The sequence below is a fragment of the Myodes glareolus genome, chromosome 10 (assembly GCF_982192425.1).
Source record: "Myodes glareolus chromosome 10, mMyoGla1.1, whole genome shotgun sequence".
Classification (NCBI taxonomy): Eukaryota; Metazoa; Chordata; class Mammalia; order Rodentia; family Cricetidae; genus Myodes; species Myodes glareolus.
The window spans coordinates 26,935,486-26,962,529 of NC_142035.1; the positions used below are offsets into that span (position 1 = coordinate 26,935,486).

Consider the following 27,044-nt stretch of genomic DNA (forward strand, 5'->3'; position numbering starts at 1 on the left):
TTAGGAACTACATATGGGTGTTTATTTCATACAGGGCTCTGTACAAAACATCTACACATTTCTTTACAGAATAAGTAAATACCTGAAGGTAAATTGACAATGCTTCTCAGTAGCAGGGGAGTTCTGGTATGGGCACACACCACTCTCTTCAACTTAGTACAAGCCAGTGCCACCTGCTTGTTTGGATACCGAATTGTGGCTTGGACCATGGGCCCATGCCCCTCCCCTCAATCAGCACACTTCCTACAGCTCTTCAAGTATGCCAAAGGCACAGATGACAAGTTCCTGTGGCAGACTGACAGTATCTGTTGTCACCGCATCACTCTGGATCCTGGGAAATTCTCCTTTGTCCTGAATTAATCCCTGTGAATCACTTGCCCCAGGCAGGGCTCCTGTGTGGAGAACGACTTGCCGCTCCAGCTTGGTTTGGTTAAAGTGCTTTGTGTAACTCAGCCTGGACACCTCCTATGTGCTCTGGTTTGTGGCTGCCTGGCAGGCAGAGCATCCCACTGCATACAGTGGGCACAGGGGACACATTGGGTCTGGATACGGCAGGACTGGAGAAGAGTGCCCAGGAGAGATCAGGAAAATAGAAGCATGGAGATGCTTCCCACTACACACTCTTTAAAGCAGCAAAAGGCACTTTTGTTTTCAAGCCAGAGTTTCTATAAAACAAACCTGGCTTTGCTTTTAACAAAGCCATCCTAGGAAGACCAAGTGATCCCATGGATCCCACATACCCCTCCTTGAGGAGCCCAGGGGTAAGAGGGGCTGGTGGTGTGGGGTTCTTGCCAAGACCTGTCTATATGCTGGCAAATTTCCAAGGACATTCCCAGCCTGACCCAGCAGCTGAGATCACTACAGACAGGCCAAGGTGGATGACTAGTGGAAAATAAGGAAAGCAAGACAAGAAGTGACACTGTGGGGCATGGGGTTGTTCACAAAGCAACTTTGGCTAAACTGAGCAGGGAACATCTCTCAGGTACAATCCTGTCATCCCAGATAATTGGGACCTGAGGCAAGAGGATCAAAAGTTCAAGGCCAGCCTGGGTAACTTAGGTAGACCCTGTCTGAAAAATAAAACTACTAAAAAGTCTGGTGCTACTCAGTGGTAGAATATTTGCCTCACATGTGCAAGGCCCTGGGTTCCATTCCCCTCCAAGAAAGGAAAAAGTAAATGTTAGCCCAGTACAAGTTCATCACTGGTAGCTTCTCCCAGGAAGGAACTATGAGAGAGGAGGCTGGAGAGATGGCTCCACCGTTAAGAGTGCTTACTACTTCAGCTTTACTAGAGGACTGGAGTTCAGATCCCAGCACCCACACCTGGCTCCAGGAAATCTGAAGCCCACTTCTGGCCTCTGTGGGCACCTGCACACACACATTGTAATTTTTTTTTTTTTTTTTTTTTTTTAGTGAGGATACTTGCTATGTTAGGTGTAGTATACAATCATAAAAATAGTATTAAAAATGTCTTTATAGGTAATGTCATGTGGCTTGTAGAGAAAGAATAGGGAGACACAGGCAACACCAAACACCATCCAGGAGATTAGCATTCCTCTGCTGTGATCTCTAGGCTGGGATCATAAAATTTAACTAGAACCCAGCTCATACCTGTCTCTGACTTTATCCCAGCCTAGAGTTCTCTCCTCTCACTTTCATCCCAAGGCTGGACTTTGTCAGGAGTCCCTGCCTGCTTTGTCTAGGAAACACAGAACATGTGGTGCTATAAGGAGAGCCTCTCTGTGCCCAACTTTCTTCTAGGCAGTGAGCTGGGTAGCCAGGTGTTCCAGAGCCACTATCAACAATAGAGGAGCAAAGAGCACTCAGGTCCACTAAGCCCAGTGTCAGGCAACTCTGCCACTATGCACCAAAGCCAAAACATAAGCTGCCAAGGGCAGCAGAACAGAACACCCCTGACGGAAACCCTTTAATTACAGCAATTCCACCCTCTTGTGCCTTTCTGGAAGTGGGGAGAGGTTGGTGCACTGGGTGAGAAAGTGGCTCCTTGAGCTGAGTTTAGGGGAACAGCTGCAGCTGGAACTTAGGGGCCCACTCCAGGGCACTCTTCACCACTGCTAGTGCCGCTGCTCCAAGTGCCACTGTCAGCCCCATCACTGCCAGTTTCACAAAGCGGTTGGTCCTTGGTTTGGTCAGGACATCTTTTGTTCGAGCCTCAGGCCGCAGAAGTCCCCGAAACCGCTGCCGCAGCACCATATCTGGCCTCTGCTGGGCCGATGCCAGCTCAAAGTCTTTGAAAGTAGAGGCTGCCGTTCTATGGAGAGGAGCAGAAGGTGGTACAGAGGGACAGAGGACACTGAGAGGGCTGCTGCAGAGCAGGCTACTGCTCAGCAAGCTCTCCTGGACAAAGATCCATAAGTGCCTGCTACAATGTGGATCTCTGCAAACACGAGACAAGCCGACCCTCCCTCTGCTGGCTTCCACTGCCCCAGCTGCAGCAGTGCCTCCCCCATCTCACCTTTCAGCCTCCTGCTGTGCAGCTGCCTCCCTTGCAAGTTCAGAAGGGGGAAACTGAACAAACAGGTCTCCCGCTCTGCTGATGAGAGTCTCATAGGGCAGGTCCTGAGGGATCTGGGACAAGAGGTGGTGGACAGAGGCCATGTCACAGTCACAGTCCAGGACTTCCTGCTCCCGGTACAGCACAATCTGGCAAAGGCAGGCTTTGAATCAGACACCAGAGGTACACGACCTAGGCACTTGCTTTTCTTTACACACAGACCCTAGTCTTAGTAACAGACAGCGCTCAGCCCAAAAGTTTGGCAAATGCTATATCCCATTCCAACTATAATGTGAAAGACTGACCAATTCTATCAAGTCTTCCCAGAACACCTGTCTGCTCAAGGGCACCCTAAGTCTTGAAACAAACTGACATTCTTATAGGAAGAAGAAAAGGACTATAGCAGACTCTGAGGAGCCTCAGAATAAATAGCCTGACAGCCATCTTGTTTCCTTCAGGCACCCTCCTGACAATAGTGTTCATGTTCATAGCTGCTGAAGGCCACTCTCCACTCCACTCTGCTCTCTTGGGAATGAGCCCCACACTCTTCCACCACCCACTCCTCTTTCAAGCCTAATACCAAGCCCCTCTCTTCCTGAAGCCTGGCACCGGCAGGCAGACTGAACTGTCACCTATGCCCATCATGATGTCCACTAGCTAACCAGTTCCAGGTGGTGTCAGTAGGATCACTGACAGTCACATGGCACGCTGGTGCTTTGAAGGGTCAGGAGTCTCAAAGTGAGGATAGTTGCTTAATCAACATTCCCTGACACTTCCCATTCTGGAGAGTGGGCCAACAGCCGGGGAGCCACTGTCCCCTTCAAGAACACTGATCAAGCTAATGGGTAACAGTGAACCCAGTCACTGCCCCCAGTGTGTACCTACCACAGCTGCAAAGTAAATGGGCATGAGCGGGTGGCAGGCCAGGAAGAAGTCGTATAACCGCACAACGTGCCTGAAGTCCGACAGGACATGCCCAAACCAGGTGATAAGCCAGCTGAGGGCAAAGATGGTCCCCACCTCAGCACTAGGAGCAAAGAAAATCCAGATGTTAGGTGCCCTGTCAGCTCATCCCTTCCCTTTCTCTGAGCTGCCTTTGTTCTCAAGAGCTAATGAGGAAGAAGTATATGGAAAATATACTTCTTGAAAAATTATGCCACTTAGAAACTCAGCATTCCCCTATCTCTCTCTCTATACACAAATACATACACACACACACACACACACACACACACACACACATACACACACATTTGTTTTTTGAGACAAGGTTTCTCTGTATAGCCCTGGCTGTCCTAAAACTAGCTCTGTACACCAGGCTGGCCTCAAACTCAAGAGATCCACTACCTGTGTGTCACCCCTCCCCCCCACCCCATGCTAGGATTAAAGGTGCGCACTACCACACTAACATCTTAAAAAAACACAACATCTTGAGGCTGGAGAGATGGCCCAGTGATTAAGAGCACTGACTGCTCTTCCAGAGGACCCAGGTTCAATTCCCAGCACCCATATGGCAGTTCACAACTGTTCATAACTCTGGTTCCAAGGATCTAACACCCTTACACAGACATGAATGCACACAAAACACCAATGAACATAAAATAAAGTTAAATAAAAACTTAAAAAAAAACCCACAAAATTTTAATTGTATAACATGGTGGCAAGGGTACGGTAGGGGGGTGGGAGAGAGGGAGGCAGATATCTGAGTTTGAAGTCAGCCTGGTCTACACAGCCAGGACTATAGAGAGAAATCTTGTCTCTAAAAAAGTACAACAATGGCTGAGGAAAGAGCTCATTAGCAGAGTGTTTAGTACCAGTACTAAGTACCAGACAGAGAGCATGTGACAATACTGAAGTGTCCCAGCTGCCTTACCTCCCTGGGTAATATGCAACAAACCTCCACCTCAGAACAAGGAGCAGGTGCTCTCAGACAACCACACCGTGGTTATCCTGCAGATTTAGGCATAACTGCTGCCAGGCAGTGGTGGCATACACCTTTAAGCACTCGGGAGGCAGAGACAGACAGAATCTTGCATAATTAAGAGGCCCACAAGAGTCGTAATAAAGGATAACAAATGTTTATTGGGGATCACTCACAATAGAAAGCTGATGCGTTCCTCTGCTGTGTGGGGTTGCAAACCCAACTCAGACCACCAACCGAGCATACTTCCTGTCTGCGCTTATAGTACCTCAGACCACATCCTAATGGGCTGTATCTAAAAGGTTATTGGCTGAATGAATTCCCAAAATAGCAGATCTCTGTGAGTTCAAGGCCAAACTGGTCTACAGAGCGAATTCCAGGACAGGCTCCAAAGCTACAGAGAAACCCTGTCTTGAAAAACCAATAAATAAATAAATAAATAATCCCAACTGTCAGTTGGACATGGTGGCACACAGAAGACAGAGGTAGGCAGAAGGAGCTCTCCTGTGAGCTCAAGGCCAGCCTGATCTATATAATGAGTTCTAGGGCAGTCATAGCTACAGTAAGATCATGCCTCAAAAACAACAGCAGCAGCAGCTAGGAGTACTTGTTGCCTCTTGAAGAGGTTCAGTTGCCAACAGACACATTAAGCAACTCACAACTGTCCACTCAGAACCATCCGTGATCCCAGTTCCAGCAGACCCAATGCTCTCTTTCTAGCCTCCTTGAGCACCAGGCACGGAGGCAATGCATTTTTATATGTGCAGGCAAAGCCTGCTTATTTGTCTTTTCTTTTTTTTTTTTAATTTATTTATTATGTATACAACATTCCTTCCATGTATGCTTGCATGCCAGAAGAGAGCACCAGATCTCATTATAGATGGCTGTGAGTCACCATGTGGCTGCTGGGAATTGAACTCAGGACCTCTGGAAGAGCAGACAGTGCTCTTAACCTCTGAGCCATCTCTCCAGCCCAGCCTGCTTGTTTTTCAAAGCAGGGTTTCCTTGTGTAACAGCCCTAGCTGTCCTGAAACTAGCTCTGTAGACCAGGCTAGCCTCAAACTCACAGGGATCTGCCTGCCTCTGCCTCCCGAGTGCGGAATTAAAGGAGTAACTACCATTCAGCTAAAGTAAATCTTAAAAAAGATTTGCTTATTATCTTTACATATGTGTATGAAGCTATGTGAATTTATGAATATCACACAGATAGCTGCAGGGGCCAGAGAGCGTTGGGCCCCCTCAATACTGCAGTTAGTAACGGTTGTGAGCCACCTGATATGGGTGCCATGGACTGAACCTGGGTCCTTCAAAAGAGCAATAAAGACTCTGAGCCATTTCTCCAGGCCCTTCTGTTTGTTTTGTTGTTGTTACTTTTACTTTAAAATTTTTTTTTTTCAAGACAGGGTTTCTCTGTAGCTTTGGAGCTTGTCCTGGAACTAGCTCTTGTAGACCAGGCTGGCCTCGAACTCAGAGACCCGCCTGCCTCTGCCTCCTGAGTGTTGGGATTAAAGGCGTGCACTACCACCACCCGGATTTTTTTTTTTTTTTTTTTTGAGACAAGGTATCACTATGTAGCTTTGAATGGCCTGAAACTCACTGTGAAGGCCAGGTTGGCCTCAAACTCAGAGATGTGCCTGTCTCCATTACTTGTGCACAACACCACCACCTGGCTTCCTTTGTTTTATGTCTCAGATTGGCCTCAAACTCTCAAACTCAATATATAGCCAAGGTTGGCCTAGAATTCTTCGTATTACTTTTATAAAGATTCATTTTTACCACTGGGCATGGTAGCACATGCCTTTAATTCCAGCACTTAGGAAGCAGAGGATGATTATGGGTTTCAGGACAGCTTGGTATACGTAATGAGTTCCAGACTGGCCAAGACTACATAGTAAGACCCTGTCTCAATAAACAAAACTAAAGCTGGGCAGCAATGGAGCACACCTTTAATCCCAGCACTCAGAGGCAGAGACAGGTGAATCTCCATGAGTTTTGAGACCAGCCTGTTGTATAGAGCTAGTTCTAGGACAGCCAAGGCTATACAAAGAAATCCTGTCTTAAAAAAAAAAAAAAAACCAAAAATAAAAATAAGTAAATACTTAGTAAAAATAAAACTTTACTTTTATGTGTTTGTATGTATCTATGTGTTACTACATACATTTTAAGTGCCTATGGAAGCCAGAAGAAGGTGTTGGAGTTCCTGGAGCTAGAGTTACAGGCATTTATGAGCCACTTAATGTAGGTGCTGGGAACTGAACTCCGGTCCTCTTCAAGAGCAGCAAGGACCCTTAACCACTGAACGAATTCTCTCTAGCCCCTGACCTTGAACTCTCGGATCCTTCTGTCTCTACCTCCCTAGTGCTTCACTATGGGCATGTGGCACCACATGTAGCTTTTGCCTTGCTCTTCTAAGAACTTATGATATATCTACTAGATGCAAGCTCCTCAAGTCATGAGTTGTCATCCCTGCATACCCCAAAAGCACAGTACCCAGTAAGCTCTTCAGGACTGTGGACAGGCCTGAACTTCCAGACCTCTACTGGACAGAAAGAAGCCTGAAGAATTTGACACTAACACTAACCATTAATATGAGGCTACAACTAAAGTTGGTTTGTGAAGAAACAAAGAGCCAGAAAGCATGGTGGCGTCTGCCATGTGTGTCCATGTACACACAGATGTGGACTCACCTCTGCATGAAGTCATGGAGTTGTGGGTTCACTTGGTCAATGATGGGCATCAGATAATTTAGGATGTGCTTGGTGTTGTCCATTGTGGGATCCATGAAATCCCTATGGGAAGATAATCCAGTCAATGCACTTGGTAAGGTTCAATTTTCAGGTTAGGGCTGCTCAAAGAGTGGGCTCAAATATTCGGACATTGACCATCCTGAGAAGGCTGGAAGAGTGAAAACCATCCTGGCACAAAACCAGATGCACAGGTACCTGAGGTGGTGGGTAGACAACTTTTCTACCAGGGATGTAGCCAGCTTCTCGCCAACTACCAGCAGGAAAGTGACCACTATGTCATGGTAGCCCTGGTAGTAGTGGAGTTGAGGGTTGCGATCCAAGATGAGGAGGATGATGTCAATTAGTTCTTCCTGAAGCCCTTCTCTCTGCTCATCTGGCATGCCTGGGAAGAGGAGATACATCTCAATTAGCAAAGAGCCTAGTGACAGAGATTAGGCCAGCATGATTTTCAGAGAAAAGTATCCAATAACAGACAGTGAATTACAAAATAGTTAGCAATTCCTTGAAAAATCTACATATTGCTGACGGCATAGGAAAAGCCACATAGTAGGGGCCCCTGATAAAATTACTAAATTTTGTAACTACAACCTTACAGTCAGCATGGCGAATCATGGGGAAAGACTGCACATGCCTCCAAGATGCCAGGCTGCCATGAGCTCTGCACTCCAGCTCCAGAAGTTCCGATATCTGTACACAGATACATATGCAGGCAAAACACCAATGCCCATAAAATAAAAATAAGAACATTTAAAGCAATAAAAATAAATAAATGGTGAAAGATGAACTATTCTGTGGGTAAGATAGTTTGGGAACTGTGATGGCTGCTTACCCTTAAATAGTTCAGAAACAAAATTACATGTGTTTGTATAAAAAGAAAGGAACAGGCAGGACTGAAGACATGGCTCAGAGGTTAAGACTAGCTGATCTTCCACAGGTCCTGAGTTAGTTCAATTCCCAGCAACCATAATCATCTAAAATGAGATCTGGTGCCCTCTGGCGAGTAGGCATACATGCAGGCAGAATACCATATACATAAGAAAGAAATCTTTTAAAAAGATTCCACTGCTTTAAAAAAAAAAAGGAAGGAACAGGCAATTAATGTGGCAACGTGTGAATCTGTGATCAGCAGAAAAGTATCTAGAGACTTCTTTGTCCCACTTATTTTTTATTTTATTTCATTAAAAATAAACTATCTTTTTTCATTTTACATACCAATCCCAGTTCCCACTCCCTTCTTGCCACCCATTCCCTCCACCTTTCCCACTAACCCTCCTTCTTGGAATGAAATTATGTAAGGAATTATATGAAAATTAAAACTGTATTCAAACCGGGCGGTAGTGGCTCATGCCTTTAATTTCATCCAGCACTCGGGAGGCAGATGCAGGAGGATCTCTATGAGTTCAAAGCCAGTCTGGTCTACAAGAGCTAGCTCCAGGACAGGCTCCAAAGCTGCAGAGAAACCCTGTCTCAAAAAACAAAACAAAACAAAAAAATGATCTGAAAAACTCCACTCTCGCTATTGTACGAACTGGAGAAAATAGCCACCAAGAAGCAGGTAATCTTTGCTGCTCAGCAGAGTCCTACCTTAGCCAGTTTGAAAAAGTCACACGGAAAATAAACGAATGTACCTAGGGGCACACTGACTGACAGGAGATGGTGGGAGGCCTGCCACAAAGGTGTCCACAAGGGTGACATACAGCAAGTCAGTGTAAACTGGAGGGCTGAACCTGGTGTCTGTGAAAGCCCATGAGAGCCCATGTGCAGTGATGCTAACTTTGAGTTCCAAGAATGAGTTGTAAGTAAAAATAACTAAGGCATCACTTAGGGGAGGTGGAGGATATCAAGTCCTGACCTCATGAAATATTTTAGAAGAATGTCACCAAGGACAGTTTTCTTATGTGCTTAGCTCAGCATTCAGCTACAAGTAGGCTTTGTGAGAGAAAACAGCAAGATAAGGAAGGGTCCACATTAAACTGAACAATAAAGGTTCAAGCTAAGAATAAAGGTCACTCCTTGCCCACATTAATTCCACCTACTCAAAAGAGGTTCACTATAAAGATAAACAAGAAAACAAAACAACAACAACAACAACAACAAAGAATTAAGTGAAACCAAGAAAGCAGTGAGAACAAGAGTTATAGTCTCACTGAATTTCTGGTTTATGATCGGTCAGGATGGCCCAGAGGACATGAGTGGAAAGGGCTTAAAATGCCCAGGAGGAACCAGTGTGCAGAAAGATCACCAGACCGGTGACATAAATGCAAGGAGTAAAGGATGCAGAGGAAAACAGGGAGGCAACTGCCCTCCATCACTTCAAATGGACCAGCAGGGTAGAAAGAGGGGACTGGTCCATGGGACGTGCTATATCATAACTGCAATGACTCGCTACCAGCCTGTGGGAGCTCACAAGCCTCCCAGGAAGAACAGATCCAAATAGGGCAGAAGCCTGTAATACACATGTGCCAACCGGAGCTTGCTTCAGCTAAGTGTGGCTAAGTATCTCTTCAAAGGTCAAGGTAAAGTTACATGGGAAGAAAGCTAGATTATACAGATGAGGTTTGCTGCCTAGTACTCTCGATATGAAAACATAAAAGTATAGTCTTTTTCTTGTTCTGGAAAACAAGAGGCAATTTCAGGAACATGCTCTATGAACATGCAGGGAAAGGCTCCAGCTATCACAAGGGACCCAGTAACCACACATGTGAAGTAACACTTATCAAATGAAGTTATAGTTCCCATTAAGGTATACTCCAAACCAACCTGTACCAAAGCCAGACCCCTTGCCCTGCCAATCCTTACAAAGCTCCTCTAGGGCACAAGGGCAGACAAGGATGCAAGAGTTGCTTTTCTGACTTGCCACCTCTGGGCACAAAGAATCCACAATGAGGGTTTCCACTTGAGTGGCTGAGAGCAGGGTTCTTTATGCATGTGTGCCTCTGCTGCTGGGAAGAAAACACCTTAATCCAGCAGGCATCATCACAAGAAGGTAAATGCAAAGGAACAGAAAGCCTCAGTCTAGACATAGCAAGTCTGGAAATCTGCTCACCAGGAGGGAAGCGCCGAAGAGACCGCCTGACATCCAGCAGCACTTGCTGGTAATCCTTGCTCAATTGTCGCAGATCCTTCCCTGGCAGAGAAAAAAGAACATGGTATTATTGCAAAGAGTTCTGGAAAACCAACTGAGGGGTAAATTCTTCTGGGGCTTCCAGTATAGTTCAGTGGTAGAGAGCTAACCTAGCAAGCTTGATGCCAGAGTTTAGACCCGCATCACAAAGGAAGCAAACAGTTACAAAAACGACTTTCTGGAATGGTAGTTGAGACCTAGAGGACACACAGAGCAGTCTTTTCCTCAAGAGGACAAGACTGAAGATGTAACATCTACATCTAAGCACCAGGGACAAGTAGAATCCCAGCCACGCAGGCAGGTGCAGTGCTGGTTACACCTGTAATCCCTGTCCTTGGGAGACTGTGGCTGAGGGATTGCCTCAGGTTTGAAGACAACTTAGGCTACCCAGCAAGACCCCATTGAAAATAAAAATTAAAAAAGAGAATGAAAAACAAAAAGAAGAAGAGGAATACTAAAATGGAGAGGCCAAGGAGACAGTTGAATGGTACAGTGCTTGCCTAGCACATGCAAGGCCCTGGACTGGATGCCCACTGCTACTAAAAACAAATACCAGGAAAGATGCATTTGACAGGTAATCTCTAGTTTAGTTTTAAACACAGTTGTTTCAAGTATGATGAGCACAAAAGAGGGAAGAGCCTGTTCACATCTGTAAAGAGAAGTTGCTCCTGTCCACACGTACCTCTCAGGCTACCATGAGGACTGACTAAAATTAGGAATGAGGCACAGTGTGTGCTCAGCATATGAGCACTATAACTCTCTGTGCAGACCCTTAAGCATCTGAGAATATGGGCATGGAAGTGGCTCTGGAGTAAAAGGTCACTGAATGCTAACGAACAACTGCATATTAAAACATCACACTATACCTTAAAAGTATGGGTATAGCTGGACAGTGGTGGTGCACGCCTTTAATCCCAGCACTTGGGAGCCAGAGGCAGGTGGATCTCTGTGAGTTTGAGGCCAGCCTGGTCCACAGAGTGAGGACCAGAGACAGCCAGAGTTACACAGAGAAACCCTGTCCCACAAAACAAAACAAACAAAAAAGGATTTATTTTTATTTCAAATGTATGGTTGTTTTGCCTGTACATTTGTCTGTACACTGCATATATGCAATGTCCAAGAAGGTCAGAAGGAAGTGTCAGATCTCCTGAAATCGGAGTTAAAGACAGTTGTTAGCTACCATGTGAGTGTGGGGAATCGAACTCGAATCACTTGGAAGAGCAGTCAGTGCTCTTAACCACTGAGCCATCTCTCCAGCCCTAACTTTGAACTCTTTTTTTAAAAAAATTGTTTCTATTTTTTTGTTTTGTTTTATTTTGGAGACAGGGTTTCTGTGTAGACCTGGCTATCCTGGAACTCACTCTGTAGACTAGGCTGGCCTCAAACTCACAGAGTTCTACTTCCTGGGTACTGGATTAAAGGAAGCACTAGGATTACAGGCATGTGAACTTTGTGAATGCTAGGCAAAAGCCCTTATCAACTGAGCTAGAGAGATGATTTACAGATAGAAACATGTATTTCCCTCATCCCAAGTCAAGTGCTGTGTAAGTGTTGATTTTCCTCACAATCCACACAGAAAACTATCAGAGGAGCCTGTGCAAGACTCTATCTATCTATCTATCTATCTATCTATCTATCTATCTATCTATCTATCTATCTATCTAATTATCAGACGGGGTGGTTTAAAATGACAATCCAGGACCACCCTTCTAACACAGGCCCATTGCCCCGAGGAGGCCAGTTTCAAACATCTGTCACATTTGTAACAAATGGCAACCTAGCATCCACTTGGCACCACATCATCAAACTTTTTAGCACATGAGTCATTTGAATTACGTCCAGTATGTGTGGTGCGGGAGAATTATCTGTATTCTGTCAATCATATTTTAATAAAACGCTGATTGGCCAGGCAGGCAGTATAGGCGGGAAAGCCAGACAGGAAGTAGGGGTGGAGCAAAGAGACTGGGAGAATTCTGGGAAGCAGAGAGGTTCCTCTGCCATTCCTGTGCAGACCACGGAAGAAGCAACATGTAAGCTGTCACACTGAGAAAGGTAATGAGCCCATGTGGCTAACGTAGATAAGAATAATGGGGTAACATAAGTTATAAGAGCTAATAAGTAGCCTGACCTAATGAGCCAATCAGTTTATAACCTTATGGAGTCTTGTGTGTGATTTTCTTTGTTGCTTGCCGGTTGTTGGGGTACTGGGAGGGACAGAAACCCCAACAAGCCAGCCCTCATACTACATATGGCGCCAACGTGTGGACAACTGTATCCACATAAAGCTTGAGACAGCTTGGGAAGTAATTCTAGAACAAAATAACAGCATTGCATGGTTTCTTGGTGGCAGCAATTTCTCGGGTCTGTTCTGCTTGCTAGAGGCAAGCAAATGCTCTCATCTAAGAGAGGCTTCCTAACTCAGCTTTAGCTGCAAAACTTTGTAGCTCCTTTAAGAGGTCCTGCCGCGAAACACTTAAATGGTATTGATGAAAAGCTGAACACATGCTTTTCGGTTTTCAGTCGTAGCAGGAAAAACGCTGCGCTGTTTTAAAATGCCGGCTTTCTGGGCTGTCCTGCCAGGGCAATCTCTGACTCTTTCAGGCAGGCAGTCCGACTGAGTGTGGTCTGTGAGCAGAATGCTGCAGCTTGCTTGCTAGCAAGGACCTTGAAACGCCATAGAGTTGTGGCAGTAAACATAGCTCTGGCTGGTACCTCAGCCACGAGGATTTAGCCGTCAAAGCCACTGCTCTCCATATTGCTTAGTAAATTAAAGGCTCATGTGGTCAGAAAAAGAGAGATATACAGTAAAGAGAGATTCAAAGAGGAAGAAAACCTCTAAATATTTTACAGTGTGTTAAAAATATATGCAGGCTAAAAGTTAAAGTTCTTAATGTAAAAAAAAGGAAGAAAGAGAATAGTTGGGTGTGGTGGTACACACCTTAAATCCCAATGCCTGGGAGGCAGAGGCATATTGACCTCTGTGACTTCAAGGGACAGAGGTAGAGATTGACCTCTGTGACTTCAAGGTGTGGTAGTGCACACCTTTAATCCCAATGCCTGGGAGGCAGGGACAGACAGATCTCTGTGAGTTCAAGGTGTGGTAGCATACACCTTTAATCCCAGCACTGGGGAGGCAGAGACAGGAGGATCTCTGAGTTCAAGGACAGCCTGGTCTACAGAGTTATTCCAGGACAAAGATATACAGAGAGCCTGTCTCAAAAAGTAAAAGTAAAAATAAAAGAAATAGAAGTAAAATAAAGCTGCATAAAGATGGAAAATACACAGAGAATCTTGATACTGTGTGTTATGCTCTCTTTTAATTGTTTGAATGCTGAGGAAGGAGCAACAGTCACCAAAAGACATTTGTTTATAAATGCTGCTGAACTAACCCAAGATAGACATTTTGAAAATACCTTGGCTTCAAAACTGAAGTCAAAAGGTATGTTACTTTGGAGAAGAGATTCTGCTTTTGTTTCCACAGAAAATGAGAGGCTATGGATTTATTCAGAGTTAAGAAAAATCATCTTTGACCAAGGGAGGCCACCTGAGAAATCGACAGGAACAGATGGCCCAGATGATAGAGTTCTACATCCAGAACTGATTCAAGACTGCTGCCTGAGATGATCAAGACTCACAGGATACTCCAGTCATGACTTGACTATAACTCTAAATTTTCTTTAGGTCCCCTTAAGACTATCAGCGCCCCCAACCAGCAGGAAGTAGCCTGAAATACTACGCCCACATTCCCAACAAATGGATTATGGGTATTTTTCCTTTGTTTAAAAAAAAAAAAGAGAGGGAAATGGTGCGGGAGAATTATCTGTATTCTGTCAATCATATTTTAATAAAACGCTGATTGGCCAGGCAGGCAGTATAGGCGGGAAAGCCAGACAGGAAGTAGGGGTGGAGCAAAGAGACTGGGAGAATTCTGGGAAGCAGAGAGGTTCCTCTGCCATTCCTGTGCAGACCACGGAAGAAGCAACATGTAAGCTGTCACACTGAGAAAGGTAATGAGCCCATGTGGCTAACGTAGATAAGAATAATGGGGTAACATAAGTTATAAGAGCTAATAAGTAGCCTGACCTAATGAGCCAATCAGTTTATAACCTTATGGAGTCTTGTGTGTGATTTTCTTTGTTGCTTGCCGGTTGTTGGGGTACTGGGAGGGACAGAAACCCCAACAAGCCAGCCCTCATGTTACATATGTGGACACAGCAGGGCACCAAGACTGCCAAGTGAATGAGAGAAAGCCCAGCACACCAGGACACCATACACAGAGGTGGCAGGTGGGCACTGGCTGCAGTGCTTGTGCTCATGGGCTTTCTTGGGACTTGCTTCACTGCACGGCTTACAGATTAGCTCATTAGCAACTTTCGACAGAACTGAAAAACTCTGGAACTCCAAGGAACCTTAGCATTTCTGTAATGTACCCAGTGGCCAGAAGGGGACATCAAATCTCCTGGAACTAGAGTTAGAGATGGTTGTGAGTCACCATATGTGTGCTGGAAACTGAACCCAGGTTCTCTGCAAAAATAACACGTGTTCGGGGCTGGAGAGATGGCTTAGAGGTTAAGAGCATTGCCTGCTCTTCCAAAGGTCCTGAGTTCAATTCCCACCAACCACATGGTGGCTCACAACCATCTGTAATGGGGTCTGGTGCCCTCTTCTGGCCTGCAGGCATACACACAGATAGAATATTGTATACATAATAAATAAATATTTTTTTTAAAAAAAGTGTTCTTAACTGCTGAGCCATTTTTCCAGTCCCCTAAGATAGGCACTTTTAATAAACTCCTGTAACTATACAACTTTACTCCCCACCCCCAGCTTTTGTTCCCTTACTTGACACAGGTGGTGGCTCATTGGTGTTGACATTGAGGAGCTTGGGCCATACTTGGCACCTGATCTCATCAGTCAGGAGCCCTCCCTCGCTGATAGCCATTCGTCGGAGGGCGGCCACGTCAATGGGATCACTGTTCAGGGCCTGGTGTATCTCCGCCACCTTCTTTTTCCTTTTGGCATTAAAGTCTGGGGAAACAAACAGATATACAATGTGCAATCAGAGAATGAAGCATACACTTAGCATGTGCAGTGTTTGGCTTTAGAGTCCCTATCTCAACTTGGTATGCAGTAAATAGGGTATCTTCTCTTAGACAGCTCCGATCCTCATTTTTGCGTCTTATACAACCTACACATATTTGTCACACAATGGAAAAAACATTATAGCCATACCCCGAATAAGTAACAATACATGATAGTTTTAGGAAGTATTCAGTAAGTACTAGTGTATCTAGTAGCTACGGTCAAAGTGTTCGCAGAACACAGGTATCTCAAAGTAAGTGTTTTTCTTGAACTGGGGAGTATAGTGGGAGAGGACCTGCCTAGCAAATTAGAGGTTCTGGGTTCAACTTCTAGCACTGAAAAAAAAAATTAATTCTACATTTTAACAAAATCATATGCAAGTCTCAGTCATAGGCTGAGAGCTAGTAAAACACTAACATGTGGGGAGACGTTTTTGAAAGCCAAATGTTAAAGGAGTGTGGATTTCTATTGTGTCTGGTGGTTCAAGAGGCTGTGACATTGTACAAAAGTCAACAGTTTCTCAAAAGTCACATTCAGGAATGGAGAGATGGCTCAGCAGTTAAAAGTGTACAGTGCATTCCAGAGGGCCCAGCTCAGTTCCCAGTAGCCACAACAGGCAGTTCACAACTACCTGCATTTCCAGTTGGGAATTCACATCCTCTTCTGGCCTCTGCAGGCACCAGATGAGTGTTTACATAAAGGTAAACACTAACACACATAAAATAAAAATTTTAAAAAAAAATCTTAAAGTCACATTCTTTTTGGCAATCAGAAAGTGGTAGGTTTGTTTTTGTTTTTGTTTCCTGTATATTTGTGTTTTTCCCGCATGTTTGTGTGAGCACCTCATCAAAGCCCGGAGTCAGTGGAGTCAGAAAAAGTTTCAGATCCCCTGAACTGGAGTTAAGGACGGCTGTAAACAGCCACCTGCATGCTGGGAACTAAATCCAGGCCCTCTGCATGAACTATAAGTGCTCTTAACTCCTGCACACACTTTCTAGCCCCTGTCTTTTGCTCTCCATGTAGTCAAGAAGAACCATAAACTTCTGATTCTCCTGCCTCTGTACTGGAATAGGGGCCTATGCTACCATGCATGAATTTGTACAGAGCAGTGGAATGAACCTAGGGCTTCCTAGCATCCTACCAACTGACCTACATCCCAGCCACAAAGCAGCTCACATTCATATGCAAGAGTCTGTTATTTATAGCTAGTTTATAATGCTGAAATATTCTTTTAGAAGCTAGGTACAATGGAGCATTCCTTTATTCCAGCACTTGGGAAACAGACTTAAGAGTATCCCAAGTTCAAAGTCAGCCTTTCTTCTATATAGCATGTTCAAGGCCAGCCTGGGCTATAGAAGCCTATTTCAAAAAACAAAACAAAAAATTATTTTTTATCTGGGGGAGGGGTTCAAGACAGGGTTTCTCTGTGAAGCCCTGGCTATCCTAGAACTCACTTTATAGACCAGGCTGGACTTGAACTCAGAGGTCTGCCTGCCTCTGCCTCCTGAGTGCTGGGATTAAAGGCATACACCACCATGCCCAGCTCATTAAAAAAAAAAAAAAAAAAAAAAGACAGGATCTCAGTGTAGTGCAGGTTGGCAGGGAACTTGTTTGTAGACTAGGCTGGTCTCAAACTCACAGATAACTGCCTGCTTCTGCCTCAAAAATTAGTTTTTTAGAAAGCAGGGATCGCATCTTAGACTACTATCCGACCTAGTTCTCTCATTTCAATAGTACAAAGCCTCTTGATTTTCAAGTGGAACATCTACTTTTATGAACAGCAGATGATGCTTGTTAGGGTTTATGGTTACCTAAACCACTGAGAAAATAAAAACTACAAGAATTTCAACACAAAAGCGCCAAATGTCACAAGGCAGTACACTAAAATTGTCAAGAAAATCTATATGTAGACAATAAGGCCAAGAGTGCAGACACTACAGTAAGTCAGGCCAACCTACATATGCATAGACACATCTATAGAATAAATACTAGATAATAGAAACTATGGCTATTGTAAGGTGGACACTATCATAAGAAGGTAGGTAAGACAAGTAACAATATCACATGGTATTTTAGATTCTGGAAGAGGTACTGAACAGATGACCTCAATAATGTCCTATTCTGAGACAACAGTCTACAACTGTGTTCATGATAAAGGGGCATTATTAACAGAAACTGGAGTTGTTAAGAGTCCTGGTGACCTGTGTGAGCTAGGACAAATGAGAGCTTTGGAGTCATATGCCACTGGAGGTCAAACAGGAAGAAAACAGTGATTTCTGGCCTAGGTAAACCTGTTCTATTGCTACACTGTTGTTGCTGTCCCAGTAACACAAGAGGGTGACCAGTGTCTGAGATTTTCCTGGTATAAGTCTAGCCTCTTCTAGTTATATGAGCATAACTTCTCAGAGTAAATTCAAATTGTTCTCTTCACTCTCAAGACTGGCCCAGGTTGGATGTTAAAATAAATGGTTCCTTTACCTAGAAATAAAAAAATCAGGCTCTTCTCTCAGTAAAGGACACCACCAAATATTTCTGAGGTATGCCAAGTTCTTGCCTCAGTGGTACCTCCCCCCTTCCAGGCTCCCATGCACTACGAGGTCCATCATTTAATGGGTCTGTAAGAAGTACTCAGGCGAAGAATGAACAATGGCTCCCTCACAGCTCCTGAGAAGCTCACAGCAGGAAGGGACACAATCATTACATAGGCTATTTGAGAACCCTGAAGGATGGCAAACCCTGAAAGGCTTTGCCAGGAATTTATTCTGAAATCCCCTAAGAACTGCCACACTGAAGAGTGTGTCAAAGGCAAAGCATGCCTGGCAGAGGAAAGAGTGTGAGCAAAGACACAGCACACAAGAAAACAACATGGCAAGAAACAGGCACAGGGAACAGTAAGAACAAGAAAGAGGGAGAGAACAAGGAAGTTATGACTGGAGTGGGGGAGCTCAACTTTTGAGTTGGGTGGTTCAGCAAGAAGTTTGGGCTTTCTCTGAAGGGCTACAAACATCCTCCGAAGACAAGCCTGCATGCTTTCCAAGAGGATCAAGAAGGGTAAGCAATGTTTTGTTGTTATTGTTGTTTTTTATTTTTTTCTTGCAGTGCTAGGGATGAGCGCAGGGTTTATGCATAAACAGGGATCTCTACCTACCACGGGAGCTATGCATGCTGTGTGACCTGTTCAATAGCACAGGCTGAGCAGGAAACTGAGCAGGAACTGAATTAAGGTTCCAACAGTGAGCACAACATAAGCTCCATGCAAACTTTGGCAGTAAGAATCCTTGCATGTTCTACACACCACAGGAAGGAGCACTGAGGTGGCAGTCCCAAAGTCACTTCCAACTTTTGCTGACCTCTCGCCAAGAGTATGGAAAAAACTTATTTCTGCCCATTCCCAGTAAGCTACTCAGCAATGTGGGGAAGAACATAGTTTGCAAACTCCCGGATTCCCATGAGGTTTAGGCAAAGACACAGCCATGAGTTAACTAATTCTAGACCAAGCCATAGCTACAATACTTACATCTCCCTGATGTTTCCAGCTTTTTGTTGTTTTTATTTTAAGACAGGGTCTCTCTTTATAGTCCTGGCTGTTTTGGAACTTGCTCTATAGACCAGGCTGGACCCTGACTCCTGAGATCAAAGGCATGCAACACCATGCCTGGCTGTTATTTTTAAGACAGGGTCTCAAACTAGTCCTGACTGGCCTGGAACTCAAAGTTCTGCCTGCCTCTGCCTTCCGAGTGCTGGGATTAAAGTTATGCCCACTGAACCTGGCTAAACCTCTTGATTTTGACTATGTGGAACTCAAAAAGCACATGTGTAGTAGAATAAATTATGTAGCTTACTTAGTTTCTGTTCTTCTGGAACAAAACTGCTACATAGTAAGTGCATTACTTTCCCCCTCACTACTGTGGGAAAAGGTATTTGCATACAAGCCTGATGACCCAAGTTCTATCCCCAGATCTCATAAGGCTGCAGGAGAACTCATGGGAGTTGTCTTCTGACTACCACATGTACTCAGTAGTCACAAGCTTAAAGCTTAGTGGCAGATGAGGAAGTTATTCCTACACATGCCACCCTACACATACTTTCCTGAGCCCAATGTGTAGCATTTCATTGTAACACAGAAAGAGAACTCAAGTAAGTCACTGGTGTATAAACTGCACAGTGAGGCCAACAGCGAGCCTACACCATAGAGCATCAGGGTCACCACTGAACAACTAATTCACAAACATCCTATTTATTCTACAAAGTGAAAAGTCACAGTGGCCCCTTCTTTAATCAGAGAAAGATTAAAATTCATGTCTACTGTCTATTTTATTTTAAGGTAAATTCAACTAATAATTTCTTTACGCTTCACTTACAGGAGCGGTGTATCATATACTCCTAAACTGAGAGCTTCCAAATTCCTTTATGGAAGAGGACTTGGCAATCATCACCATGATGAAATAAAACGATTGTCCTAGGTCTTACAAAATATTACTACCCCCAAAAATAAGCTCTAGATGCCTGAAAAGTAACCGATTCAACAAAAGAGAAAGAAATGATAATGGCAATACTTTGGCCTGCTCCCTAGTGATTTTTTTCATGGCAATGGAGCTGGAGCCTAGGACCTTTAAAATGGCAGATAAAAGTGTGCTAGTACTGTGCTAAACTCCTAGCCCTAATATGCTTATTTTAATAAGGGTCACCAAAGCAGATCTTTTTCTTCTCCCTTCCTGGTACTGGAGAATGAACCATGGGCTTCACATACTGTAGGCAAGTAATCGCCTACTGAGCCATAACCCTAGCCCCTACCTACTCTATTTTTGAGATAGGTTCTCACTGTGTAGCTATGACTGACCAAGAACTCTCTATGTAAATCAGGTTGGCCTCAAACTCACAGGGATCCACCTGCCTCTGCCTCCTGAGTCCTGGGACTAAAGGCATGGACTATTATGCCTAGAGAGTGCTAACATTTTATAGGAATATTATTCTGGTTTGGATTTTGTGGTTTTGGTGAAATGTTAGTATTTTAAAATCCAACTTAACTTCTGTTTACTACACTGTAAAGCTTGCTTGAGGCCAGTCTGGTCTACGTAGAGAGCTCCAAGCCAGTCAAGGCTACATACTGAGACCCTGTTTCCCAAATCCAACCAAACAAAACTGTTAGCACTGTGTCTGGTTCCACAGCCCATATACTGAAAGAACACAGATAAGAAAAATAACAGCATTAACAAGTGTGGCAGTGCATGCCTGTACCTAACACCATGGAGTAGAGGGAGAAGATACAGGCAAGGCTATCCTCTTCTACAAAGTAAGTTCAAGGCCAGCCCGGGCTTCATAAGACCTGATCTCAAAAGAAACATTAAAAATAAATAAAGGGGGCTGAAGAGATGACTCAGAGGGTAAGAGCACTGACTGCTCTTCCAGAGGTTCTGAGTTCAATTCCCAGCAGTCACATGGTGGCTCACAACCATCTGTAATGAGATCTAGTGCCCTCTTCTGGGGTGCACTTAGTCATACATGCAGGCAGAACACTATATACATTATATATATATATATATATATATATATATATATATATATATATATATATATATATATATATATATATAAAGGGCTGAGCAGCCTGGGAGATAGTCCCAGCACGCAGGAGGCAGAGGCGGGAAGGTCTCTGAGTTGGAGGCTCGTCTGGTCTACAGAGTGAGTTCCAGGACAGTCAGGATTAAACAATAAAACCCTGTCGTGAGAAGCCCACTCTGCCAACAAAAAAAGAAAAAATATGTTTGAACACCATGTTTGTATAAGACAAAGACAGTGGACCACAAAAATCTTATATTCGTGGTAAAATTCCTGTTTAAAAAAAATAAACCCAAGTGCCCTTTTCTTTGATAGTACTAATTCATTTCTAAAAAACGTAACCAAACTGGAAGGATTTCATTAAGTACTAGCACAAAGACAGATGGAAGCAGGAAACTTCCAGAGTAAACTATAAAGATCTGTAAACTTGGTAACTGTAAAAGGGCCCTGACCATGTAGCTCCGGGTCCTCCCAGCACTTCCTGCCCTCTTCAAAGAAAGAATATACTTTACTGAATGGGGAAAAACAGAGCACACTAATTTGGCTATGAGCTCTGCAATGGAGAGGTTTTAGCATTAGCAATTTGGTCGTCATTATACTTAAAACCAATCATCTTAACTAAAAAATATCCTCTGCAGTCCCTTTCCACCTAGACAAGCTGCAGGGCCTGAAGTTTTGCAACCAAGATATAGCCATTCTGCAACAGGTCACACGACCCATGTCACAGGGGCACTGGCTATGTCACAAAGACAGATGTCACACAGACACAAGCAAAGAGTGTTACACAAACCAAAGAGCCCGGGAAAGAGGCTCACAGGCTGTCCAGTTTATCGGATGAGAAAAGAGGAATAACAGAAAATGAGCCCGGAGAACCAAGATGTGGAATCTAGAAGCATCATCCAAACATGTGGGAGGGGTAACAGAGTCGGTTCTAACATGCGCACCACCTGTCAGGGGATGGGAAGCTGAACGGCGCTTTTGGATTAGCTCACCTGGTACGGGACTTCTCACCAAACAGCCACCATATGGGAAATGTATTCCAGAACACGCGCACAACAAAACCCAAGATTACACAGAAATGCTTTAGACGGAAAAGAAGTACAGGAAACATCACTGCTTTGTGCACAACAGAACACTAACATAGGTGGCCCAAGGAAGGGCCAGGAAGTAACTGAGCAGGGAGTGAGTGTGGGGTGGAGAGCTCACCGACGGGAGTTTCTGGAACTGGACAGAGGCGACTTTGCATGAGTTTGTATGTGTGTGCGCGTGCAGAGGGGAATTTCAGGGTTACGAGTGGAGGCCGGAGCTCCGGCAGCTGTCTAGCACAGGCAGCCCGCTCTGTGGACGTGGCGGGCGGCGGCCGGGGCGAGGCCCGGTTTCTCCTCACCCGACGCCGCCCCCCTCAGGCCCCGGCCGCTGCGCCGCCCTCGCTCGTCGCCCCAGCCCGCCGCCCTCCGTACCTGCCTTCCCCGCGCCGCGCTTCCAGCGGCCCGCTGAGCCGTCGCCCTGTGAGGGCCGGAGGGCCATCCCCGGGGGCCCGGGCCCCAGCCCGAGCCCCGGCTGGCGGCCGAGCCTGAGGCGCCGCTCCCACCGCGGATGGAAGCGCAGTTCGGCCGGGGCAGGCCGGTCTCCGTCGGCCTGCGACGCGCAGGCGCGCAGACAACCACGCCTCCACGTGACCCGCGTGCTGGTGTGGGCGGGGCTGGGGCGCGCGCATGCGGCTTGATAGTGGAAACACGGGTGTGTAGAGAAGGCTCCGAGAACTTGGTGGTGCGTTCGTGTGTGCTAGACCACATTTTATTATTGCTTTTACTTTTATTATCTGTGAAATAGTTGTGAAAATTACTGAACTCACGAGGCTCCACACTGCCAGGCTCCAAGGTTATGCGCAGACTATCGTTTGCCAAGGTCTCTACCTCCAGTCATACCTGGCTCCCCAACTTAGCAGGGTTGCCTTGTGCAGCTCCTGCGGCTGTGACTGCACAACGCCGAGGGGACGGCCACCATTCATGAAGATGGTTATGGGGCACTGCTCCCTCTCTAAGTTGTGCGAATCAGTTATCCTTTGGTCAAAATACTATGGGTGGGATCAGGCCTTTGAGCTCCTCGCTTCCGGTGTTTCTAACTGAACACACACTCAAACCCAAGCTCAGTGAACACACTCAAACCCAAGCTCAGTGAATCCTAAGGGTCATCCACCTGAGGGTCATCCCCACCCAAACACTGCCTCATCTCTCAGATCTCTAGTGAAGATGCTCCCGTGAGTCTAGCTGTTTGATGAGCTTCTCCAGCCTCACTGCTACTGTTCCCCTATCCCTCATCCTGGAGACTGCCCTCACCTCCCAGATCTCCAGTGAAGATGCTCCCATGAGTTTAGTTATTTGATGAGCTTCTCTAATCTCAGTAATTTTTTTTTCTTCTAAAGTATTGGACCCTCCTGGTTCCATATCCTTCTCTCTAGCCCACCTTTACTCTGTAAGTCCTTTCTCTTTTTCTTTTCTTTTTTGTTCTTTTTTTTCCTTTCTCTTCTCTTTTCTTCCCCTCCTTCCCTTCCTCCCTCCCCTCTCGGAGACAGTTTCTAGCCCTGGCTATCCTGGAACTCACTCTGTAGACCAGGCTGGCCTCCAACTCAAAGATTCACCTGCCTCAGCCTCCTAAAGGCATGTATGCACAGTCACTGCCACCGGGCCTTCAAGATCTTTTTAAAGGGTCTCCGAAGAGGATTCCTAGCCAGCCAGTCTAGTCTAAAGCCAAAGAAGATGGATGGGTATTCCTGAGGTTGTCCTCTGGCTTCATACTAACACACACACAGATCTCTCTCTCTCACACACACACACAAAAAGGAACAAAGGAGCATCTTCTGGGGAATTTTCATGAGCACAAGAGATTACTCTGAAGTCATTTTGGTTTTTAAAATTAATATTTAATACACATAGAAATTTTCAATTTTAATTCTTCCCCAATTTCGACTGAAACAGAACATTTTTTAAAAATGTTATTCCTAATCTCACAGGTTATAATAATCACTTCCCTGATCCCATTAACAAACTCCATTAATTAAAATTATGTGAGCATTTGAAACATCATTGCAAATTTAGTATTTCCTTTTTCTAAATTCAGTGGCAAAGCACTTGTCTAGCATGTGAGACCCAGACTGAGTTTGTTTTGTACTTGGTCTTTATTTGAGACAAAGTTTCTCTGTGTAGCTTTGGAGCCTGTCCTGGAACTCTCTCTTTAGACCAGGTTGGCCTCGAACTCACAGAGATCTGCCTGCCTCTTCCTCCAGAGTGCTGGGATTAAAGGCATGTGCCACCATCACCCCGTCCATACTGAGTTTAATATAGTGTTCTGACAATGAAAAAACTTTTTTTAAAAAAAGATTTATTAATTATGTATACAGTATTCTTAGTATTCTGCATGTATGCCTGCAGGCCAGAAGAGGGCACCAGATCTCATTACAGATGGTTGTGAGCCACCACGTGGTTGCTGGGAATTGAACTCAGGACCTTTGGAAGAGCAAGTAGCGCTCTTAACCACTGAGCCATCTCTCCAGCCCCAATGAAAAAACTTTTTAAGTATCCTGATTTTCTAACAAAGCCTTTCAAACCTTTTTTGTTGTTGTTGTTTATTTTTTGTAGTTTTAGATTGTGTTTTTATATACAGGGTCTCCTGTATATAAGGCTAATCTCAATTTGCTGTGTTAAGGATGACCTTGAACTTTTGACCCTGCTGCAGCCACTTCTGTAGTGCACTACCAATTTATCTGTGCTAAGAATCCAGCCTAGATTTTGTGCATGTTAATGAAGCACTCTACAAGCTCTATCCCTGATCTGTAATTACTGTAAATATAAAAAGCATTTAGACTAAGTCACGAAACTTTCCCCCTAACCAACAGACATCTTTGTTTTGTACTTTAAACCACACCTCATATCCTCTCAGCAAGAAGAAATATGAAGTGAGACATTTGTTTTGAAGGTTGCTTTGGGGGCCGGTGAGACAGCTAAACAGGTTAACAGCACATACTGCTCTTGCATAAACCCCAAGTTTGGTTCTCAGCACCCACATGGAGTGACTCCCAACCTAACCCTCCAGCTCCAGGGGTTCAATTCCCACTTGTGATCTCTAAAGGTATTATGTACTTGTATACACCCACATACAGTTGTTTTTTTTTTTTTTTTTTTTTTGAGACAGGGTTTCTTGGTGTAACTGCCTTGACTGTCCTGGAACTCTGTAGACTAAGCTGGCCTCAAAGTTACTGAGATCCAGGGGAGGGAGGGGGACCTGGGATTGGCATGTAAAAAAAAAAAAAATTAAAAAAAAATTGTTGAAAAAGATTTACAGAAATCCTGCCTGCCTTTGACTCCCAAGTGCTGGGATTAAAAGGTATGTGCCACCATTGTCAGGCTACATAATTTAAAAGAAAGTATCTAAAAAAAAAAATGCACACAAGAAATGTTTCTTTTGGAGCCAAGACACCATATACTTCTATGCACTTAGAAGAACATTTTCCAGTCTGGAGGCCTTTTATTTTTCCACACTTATTAAGCCATGAGTTAATTCTCAGGGGCTGTGCTCCAGCAGCTCAGGTTGTGTAGGCTTCTTGGGTGGATTGGCTTGGTGATGCAGCTGAACAGGCTCCTTTCCCTCTGGCATCCTTTGTCTGCTCATTTCCTTCACTTTAGAGCCCTCACATGCTTAATACATGCAATAGACACACTAATTCTCTCAGCAAGTATGTGTTGTTGCCCGCGACAATGTCAATAGGTAACACCGTAGACTCCCGATTTTGCCAGTGACATTTTGGGGCCATTCTTTTTTGAACAGGACCCATCCCAATGTTTTTTAAAGGCCCTAGAGATCATGTATCAGGTGTCCTTTTGTGTTTAATTTGTTGAATTGCTAGAGAAAGGCTCTGGTCAAAAGGAAATGAGGTTGGCTGGCTAATTTACTTTTGTGTGTGGAGGATGAATTCAGGGCTAGGCAAGTGCTCTACCACTGAGCTCTCTCAGGGTCCTCGTAGTCTTTTAAATGTGTTCATATAAGTTTAAGGTTACAACTTAAAAATCACAAGTCTAAATTATTTAAATACATATATGTCACTGAAACACAAGTATAATCTGTTAATGGCCAGGTAGGTACAAGCCTTTAATCCCAACACTCTTGAAGCAGAGGCAGGTAGATCTTTGAGAGTTCTAGGTCAACCAGGGCCAAAAGGTCTCTCAAATAAATAATGTTTTGGGGGATGGAGAAGTATCACAGCAGTTTTAGAGTACTTACTTGTTTCTTTTGCAGAGGATTCAATTCCCAGCATCTACATGTGGCCCATAACTAACTCCGGTTCCAGAGGATCTGATGCTCTCTTCTGGGCTCCAGGTATGCATGTGGTGGACATACATACATGAAAGCAAAATATTCATACTCAAAATGTTTTATTACATGCATTTATTTAGTGTGTATGTGTGTGAGCACGGGATTGCCATAAAGAGTGTTTGGAGGCCAGAGGATAACTTTTGGGAGTTGGTTTACTCCTTCCATCACGAGTTTTGGGAATCAAATACAACTCAGGCTACTAGACTTGCTGGTAAGCACCTTTGCCCACTGAGCCATTCCTCCACCTGCTAACTGAAGATAACTTTGAACTTCTGCTAGAATTACAATGCTTGTTAACTGGGCTACCATGCTTAATTAAGGGGTGCCAGGACTTTTAAAACTCAGGACTTCATGCATGTTAGGCAAACACTGCACTAACTGACCTACATCTCTAGCCCTAAAATCATACAAAACTTCTAAGAATCTGAAGTATTACATTTATGTAGGTTCCATAATGCAAAGATATTACTACCCAAGGGCTGGAGATGTAGCTCACTGCTAAAGCAGATCATGGCCCTAGATTTGATTCTTCCTACTGCAAATAAACAAATAAATAAATAAATACTAACACTGAAAGTTCAGTCCAACTCCTCTTATTCTAAGCCATTACTTAGGATAAAAGATGCTTTGTGCTTATAGAGAATTAAGTCATCTCACTTGGAAATTCGGAGAATGAGGTCATCCTACTGGGGAATAACCTGCTCAAGCAATTTGGGTCATAGTATT

General features: G+C 44.5%; 1 protein-coding gene and 1 long non-coding RNA gene across 3 annotated transcripts in view; one reads left to right on the top strand and one right to left on the bottom strand.

The window, feature by feature from the left end:
- Tbc1d20 (TBC1 domain family member 20) lies at positions 1–22,574 on the bottom strand. 2 transcript variants are annotated; one of them, XM_085697222.2, is made up of 8 exons: positions 22,409–22,574; positions 15,150–15,335; positions 10,230–10,310; positions 7,379–7,565; positions 7,124–7,225; positions 3,401–3,542; positions 2,477–2,589; positions 1–2,272 (listed from the first exon to the last, which is right to left on the bottom strand). In XM_085697222.2, the coding sequence occupies exons 1-8, from the start codon at positions 22,473–22,475 to the stop codon at positions 2,017–2,019; spliced, it is 1,134 nt and encodes a 377-aa protein (XP_085553348.1). In that variant the 5' UTR covers positions 22,476–22,574; the 3' UTR covers positions 1–2,016. The 2 variants fall into 2 exon arrangements, with proteins under 2 accessions (XP_085553348.1, XP_085553347.1); XM_085697221.2 differs by having other exon boundaries at positions 2,477–2,664; positions 22,409–22,571.
- Positions 21,766–27,044, top strand: part of LOC146892799 (uncharacterized) — a 9,999-nt gene continuing 4,720 nt past the window's right edge. The window contains exons 1-2 of the long non-coding RNA XR_015004301.2: positions 21,766–21,943; positions 26,241–26,321. This is a non-coding gene — a long non-coding RNA (uncharacterized LOC146892799). The remainder of the gene's footprint in view (positions 21,944–26,240; positions 26,322–27,044) is intronic.

What these genes read in the sequence shown, in the direction of transcription:
- Tbc1d20 (XM_085697221.2), bottom strand. Translation starts at nt 22,475, where the DNA reads ATGGCCCTCCGGCCCTCACAGGGCGACGGCTCAGCGGGCCGCTGGAAG. An exon ending in TTGTCTACCCACCACCTCAG is followed by an intron (nt 7,226 to 7,378) that starts GTACCTGTGCAT and finishes ATCTTCCCATAG; the next exon opens with GGATTTCATGGATCCCACAA. An exon ending in CTCCATGACTTCATGCAGAG is followed by an intron (nt 3,543 to 7,123) that starts GTGAGTCCACAT and finishes CTTTGCTCCTAG; the next exon opens with TGCTGAGGTGGGGACCATCT.